A 6,921-nucleotide genomic window follows, 5' to 3' on the forward strand; every position below is an offset into this window, starting at 1 on the left:
ATCTCTGCTCACTGCAAGCTCCGCCTCCCAGGTTTACGCCATTCTCCTGCCTCAGCCTCCCGAGTAGCTGGGACTACAGGCGCCCGCCACCTCGCCTGGCTAGTTTTTTGTATTTTTTTAGTAGAGACGGGGTTTCACCGTGTTAGCCAGAATGGTCTCGATCTCCTGACCTCGTGATCCACCCGTCTTGGCCTCCCAAAGTGCTGGGATTACAGGCTTGAGCCACCGCGCCCGGCCCCAGCCCTCTGATTTAAGGTCAGTTAGCCACCCTGGAAGATGAAGCCAGCTCCGGAGGAAGCTGGGCCCCACTACTAGCCTTTCCATGCTTCATACAGGCTCACTGGGCTCTGGGTGATTTTAGGTAACTTTTGGGGAGAAGGGGACAATGTGTGACAAACATAGCTTTCAGCTCCCAACAGAACCCTTCATTTTCTTTTTATGTAATTTTCTCTTTAAAGAGCAACTGGTCAGGTCTAGCATATGGAGATCCCTTGTGAGGACAGAGCCCTAATATCTGGATGATGTTTCTGAATCTAGTTGACGTTTTGCACTTGGACATCTAGTGGTCATTTTAGGCAAACATGTCCAGACTGAACTCCTGTCTTCCCTGGACCCTGCCTCCTGTGGCCTGGCTGTCTTAGTCAGTGTTAGCCCTCCATGAGCTTAGGCAAAAAGTCCTGGGGTTAACTCTGACTTCTCTCTACTTTCCACAAACCATATCAAGCTCTCAGCAAGTCCTATTGGCTCTGCCTTCAAGTGTAGCTAGAATCTGCCCTCTGCTTATCTACTGTGTTGCTGTTACTCGGCGCAGGTTGTTACCTCCTACTGGATCACAAGAACTTCCACACTGGGCTCCTGCTTCCACCTGCCCCTTCAGTCTGTTTTCCGTGCAGCACCCAGAGCTGGCCTGTTAAAGCACAAATCAGATCACATCACTTCCCTGCCCCAAACCCTCAAACAACTCCTGCTTCACTCTGAGGAAAACCCAAAATCACTGCTTTTAGGCCTTCTGGCTAAGATCAAGTGTAGAAAAGCCACAGGACCTGTGAAGGCCCTTGCCCTCAAAGTCTGCTTACTCTGGCCCCTCCACTGTCTTCAGCCTCACCCCTCCTCTCTCCCGGCCTTTCAGTGCACTCCCACCTCCTTGCTGTTCCTGACCATGTGTTACGCGCCTCTGCCCAAGGGCCTGGTGCCACCATCCCTCCCTGCAGCATTCTCCCAAATAACTGCATGGTTTGCTGCCACATTCCTTTATGTTTTTCTCTGAACAAACAGAAAGTGAACTATGAAAACACAAAAGTACAGAGTAGTATACGCATCCCCCCAGGCCAACATTATCAAAGGTTTTTCCTTCCTTCCTTCATCTGTCCGTTTCCTGGGGCAGGGGGAGAGGACTGAGGTTAAAGAAAATCCCAACCTATTGTTTTGCCCTCTCATGACTCTAAAAACTATGGGCTTTGTTTTGTTTTGTTTTTACAGAGCCACAGTGCCATTTTAAAACTTAACAAGTTGTATATCCAGTCCAAATTTGAAGCTACCTGATTGTCTCAAAAATGTCCTTCTACAGTTGACTTGTTGGGATCAGGACATAGCATTGGGTGGCCATGTCTCTATTTTTTTCTAATCTGGAGCATCCCTCAGCCCCTCTCCCTGTCTTGGAGGAGGTCCCATGTCCTGGATTCGTTTGTTTGCCTCATCATGAAGTTCTTTAACTTGTTCTCTCTCCTCCATATTTTCTGTAAACTGGAGTTAGCTCTAAATGCTTGATTATTTGGGTCCAACTTGTTTTGCGCAGCACTTCCTAGGTGGAGCCATAAGCTTCATACTCCATCTGTGATGCAGTTGGATGGCCAGATTTAACAAATTAAAATATAGGACAAATTAAAATATAGGTAAATAACTAATTTCTTAGTATACGTATGTCCCAAATATTGCATGGGACATACTTATACTAGAAGAATACATCTCTAAAAAATATGTAATTTTTTTCAGATAATAATTATTCATGATTTTTCTGAAATTCAGACTTAACTGGTGTCCTCCTGACTTCCCTTAGTGATGCAATTGGGTTGTCCCAGTTTTCATGGTGCTGAGAGGGAGCAGCGAGTTCAGGTGGTGTCAGCACGAGCCCTTCCTTATAAACTTCTCCCCCAAACTTTCCCTTAATGGTTTTGTCCTTTGATGAGGATCATCTAAATCACTTATTTAATTATGGCTAGTAAGATGGTGATTTTTCTAACTCTATCATTTCTTCCACATCTAGTGGCTAAAATTTTCTGTAAATAACTTTCCTCTACCAACTAGGCTTTTGTTTACCTTATCCTTCATGTCTTTCCTCAAGAGTTACCGTGGCTAGGAACAGTGGCTCAGGCTGAGGTGGGAGGATGGCTTGAGGCTGGAGTTTGAGACTAGCCTGAGCAACATAGTGAGACCCCATCTCTACAAAAAATTTTAAAATTACCCGGGTACAGTGGCATGTGCCTATAGTCCCAGCTACTCCAGAGGCTGATGTTGGAGGATCACTTGAGCTCAGCAGTTTGAACCTGCAGTGAGCTGTGATTGCGCTACTGCACTCTAGCCTAGATGACAGAGTGAGGCCCTGTCTTTAAAAAAAAAAAAAAAAAAATTACCAAGCTAAAATAAATAAAAAAGAATTACCAAGCTAAAAAACAAAAAAAAAAGAATTACCTTATCAGACCTTCCTTGACCACCCTACATGAGATGGTACCCCACTGCTAACCCCACATACATGACTTTCATTTGTGTTCAGTAGTGTGTTCATTAATGTATCCCCAATATCTAAGAACAATGCTACAAAGCAAGTGTTTAATCAGTGTTTATTCAATATTATCATTGAATGAATGAATGTTGAGGCTTAATTTTTATAAGTTCTAGGACAATCAAATTAATACATTGCCTCAAGTACCATAAATTGGAAATAATAATCCCAATCCTATGATTATGTCTTTGAGATTCAAAATAAATTTAAATAAATCACATTTAAATTAATACACATACTTTTTTGCACAAAACATGTTTAATAACATTTATTAAATGACCTGTGCAAGGCCTTTCACATACACACTGTCCCTTCACCTTCACATTCTCTCTGTATGTTATACCTTATTCACTCCATTTTACAGATGAGAAAGCCTCAAATCTAGCTTATATATATGTAAATATGTATGTGTGTATGTGCGTATATACATGTACATATATACATGTTTTATTTTAAGAGCCAGAGTCTCTCTTTGTTGCCCAAGTTGGAGTGCAGTGGTTGTGATCACGACTCATTGCAGCCTCAACCTCCTGGGCTCAAGTGATTGTCCCTCCTCAGCAGCCTTACCCCAGTAGCTAGGACTTTAGGACTATAGGCATGCACCACCATGCCTCGCTAATTGCCATTTAGCTTACAAGGTATTCTTTTTGTTGTTTGTTTTATCAAGATAAAAATCAATTAGTCTCTTATTAGCAGAAGATAGTGTAGTTGGTAGATTACCTTATCATGAAACTCTTGAGTTTCAAGGATGAAGGAGCAGCAATGGGAAGTGGGCTCCATGGCCCCAGTTCTTCTCCTTCATAAGCTCTTTACTCCATCTTGGACACCCTCCTCACCGGTCCAGCCAAGCCAAGATCTGAAGCTGTGTTATTGGCACTTTACCCTCCCTACCATCCTGGCCGCCCTTTTCAAGGGAAACCAAGGTGAAATCACATAAAGTACAAAAAGCCTACAAATGTCTTTCTGTGGAACAAGTCCAAGCAAAATCTAACTGCAGTTTGGCTAAGTGTGCAAAGCTCATTAGGCTCTTGATTTCTTTCTCCCTCAGCTCTAACCAAAGAACCTCGACCTTCTGGGACCAAGAACAGGAGGCACATCAACAATTTGCCAGGTAAGAAATCTTCATTAATGTATTAATGAACATTTACTATAAAGAGGGATTGATGGCTTTGGTAGCTTAGAGGTTGGGCCCTGGCAGCAGGAAGATACGGTCTCAGATCCCAGCATTGCCATTTGTTAGTCATTTAACCCTGGCCAAATTGCTTAAGCTTTTCAAGACTAAGTTTTCTCATCTGCAAAATGGTTCTAGTGCATGCCAGATAGGATCGTGATGAGGTTTCAATGCAGCAATCACTTCACACACAATGCTACGAAGTGTTCAGCATGGTATCTGGCACATGGTAAGTATTCAGTCAGTTTTAACAATTGTGAATCCCATATTCAAAGTGCTCATGGTATAATGGAGAGAACAAATGTTCAAGGTACCTTATAATAGAGCAAGTGTGCTTCCCACTGTACTACATGTGTGGGCAGGGGTACAGAAGAGATACAGAAGAGGGAGCAGCCCCCTGCCTGCGGAATTAGGGCATACCTTCCGGAAGATGGCCCTTGAACAGTTTGTGAAAACTGTGGGAAGAGAACTGTAGTCAAGAATACAGTATATGCAGTGGCCCAGGAGCAGAGCAGGACATGGCACAGCCTGGTGGTGGAGGAAAGGGAATTTAGTGCGATGAGAGAGTAGAATGTTTGAGGGGAGCTCTGGGAGAACGGGCTAGAGAGTCATCTTGGGGCCTGGCTGTAAAGAGCCCAGAGTAGGTGTACCTTGCTCAGGGATGTAGGTCTTAATCTACAGGTAATGGGATGTTACCCAGGGACAAGCACTTGACAGTTGCGTGACCTTTGGTACCTTACCTCGTCTCTCTGTGTCTCGCTTTCATCATCTGTAAAATGCAGATAATAAATAATACCAACCTCTTGGAATTCTTTAGTTAATGTGTGTATGTGCTGTCTAAGTGATAGCTATTCGTCGAGTAGTAGTAATATTTTTCCAAGGTTGAAAGTTCCAAGTTAATGTTTAAATCAGTGAATTTCTTTTCATCTTCTAGGAACGTGCTATTTCAAACACTGAAATGTAAATGTCCTGTTATTTGTTTTAATGCTAAGGATTTTGTGAGAATAGTGCTGCAGTTTTTTGGTAATGATGGCAGTTGGAAGCATGGTAAGTTATATTTTTTGTTCTCTCTATAATTTAACTCTTCAACTGTGACTCCTCCTATCAATGGGAGAATGGTGAGGGCAGCCATGTCACACAACTCCTGGGGGCAGCCATGTCACACAACTCCTGGGGGACCTGGCCACACAGACTGATATGCCTCCTCATGGGCCCTAGGCATGGGGAGGAAGTTTTCCTCCATGTTTCTAAATTATTTGAATTTTTACAAGTATACATTACTTTCATAATTTAAAATAGGAAAGAATTAACTTAAGTAGCGTGGTCAGTGAGATTTGTTGTTACCACAAATAGCTTATAAACTTTCTAAGAATTAAACTACAGTCCAGAGTAATTAACAATGAAACAGTATAGGACCTACCTTTTATTTAAAATACTGAAGATTTTAAATATACATATATATTTTAGTGTTTTGATTTTTTTAGAGATGGGGTCCAACTCTGTTGCCCAGGTTGGTCTCAAACTGCTGGCCTCAAGCCAACTTCCTGCCTCAGCTTCCCAAAGTGCTGGGATTATAGGCGTGACCACCGTACCTCACTTAAAGTAGTAAAGTTTTTTATAACTTTTTAAAAACTAGATGGACATGGCCGGGCGCGGTGGCTCACGCCTGTAATCCCAGCACTTTGGGAGGCTGAGGCGGACGGATCACAAGGTCAGGAGTTGGAGACCAGCCTGGCCAACATGGTGAAACCCCGTCTCTACTAAAAATACAAAATTTCGCTGGGCGTGGTGGCTCATGATTGTAATCCTAGCCACTCAGGAAGCTGAGGCAGGAGAATTGCTTGAGCCCAGGAGGTGGAGGTTGTAGTGAGCTGATATTGCACCACTGCACTCCAGCCTGGGGGACAGAGTGAGACTCTGTCTCAGGAGAAAAAAAACACACACACACACACAATTAGATGGACAGATAAGTGGTAAAGAAAATATAGCAAAAATATTCATTGTAGAATCTAGGTGGTGGACATATGTGTTCACTGTGTAATTCTTTTCAAATTGTATATTTGAAAATGTTCATAATAAAAGGTTGGAAAAAGCCCTTTTTATTGTCAAAAATTTCTAACATATACAAAAGTAGTCATCACCCAGTTTAACAATTATCAATTTCCAGCCAATCTTTTTTTTTTTTTTTTTTGAGATGGAGTCTCGCTCTGTAACCCAGGCTGGAGTGCAGTTGCATGATCTTGGCTCACTGCAACCTCTACCTCCCTGGTTCAAGTGATTCTCCTGCCTCAGCCTCCTGAGTAGCTGGGACTACAGGTGCGCGCCACCATGAGTGGCTAATTTTTGTATTTTTATTAGAGACGGGGTTTCACCATGCTGGCCAGGCTAGTCTTGAACTCCTGACCTTGTGATCTGCCCGCCTCGGCCTCCCAAAGTGAGCCACCGCACCTCGCTCCAGCCAGTTGTTTGCTCTGTAACTCCCCATACTTCCAAACTGCCACCTCCTGAATACTTTGTAGCAAAACCCAAACATCATGTGATTCATCTCTAAATATTTCAATTGTATGACTAAAATGTGAGATTCAGTTTTTAAAACAACACCATCATCTCTGCCCACCCCCGAGCAAAATAGCCAGTAATCTTTTTCTCTTTTTTTCCTTCTAAAAATTTTACTGATTCATAATAGATATACATTTTTGGGGGGGACTTGTGATATTTTGATATAGTCATATAATGTGTAATTGTAATAATCAAATCTGTGTAATTGGGACATCTATCACCTTAAACATTTATCTTTTCTTTATACTGGGAACATTTGAATTTTCCTTTACTAGCTATTTTGAAATATACAATAGATTATTGTTTACTATAGTCACTCTACTGATTTACTGAACACCAGGTCTTCTTTCTTCTACCTAACTATATATTTGCAACTGTTAATCAACTACTCTTTTTTTTTTTTTTTTTTTTT

At 42.2% G+C, this 6,921-nt stretch overlaps 1 protein-coding gene across 2 annotated transcripts in view; it reads left to right on the forward strand.

Moving 5' to 3' along the window:
* Nucleotides 1-6,921, forward strand: part of LOC105532652 (HAUS augmin-like complex subunit 3) — a 191,743-nt gene that overhangs the window by 57,235 nt on the left and 127,587 nt on the right. For both annotated transcript variants that reach the window (XM_011970856.1, XM_011970855.1), the window contains one exon: nt 4,885-4,997. In XM_011970856.1, the coding sequence (XP_011826246.1) occupies nt 4,885-4,997 (113 nt within the window). The remainder of the gene's footprint in view (nt 1-4,884; nt 4,998-6,921) is intronic.

The sequence above is a fragment of the Mandrillus leucophaeus genome, unplaced genomic scaffold, assembly GCF_000951045.1.
Source record: "Mandrillus leucophaeus isolate KB7577 unplaced genomic scaffold, Mleu.le_1.0 Scaffold98, whole genome shotgun sequence".
NCBI lineage: Eukaryota > Metazoa > Chordata > Mammalia > Primates > Cercopithecidae > Mandrillus > Mandrillus leucophaeus.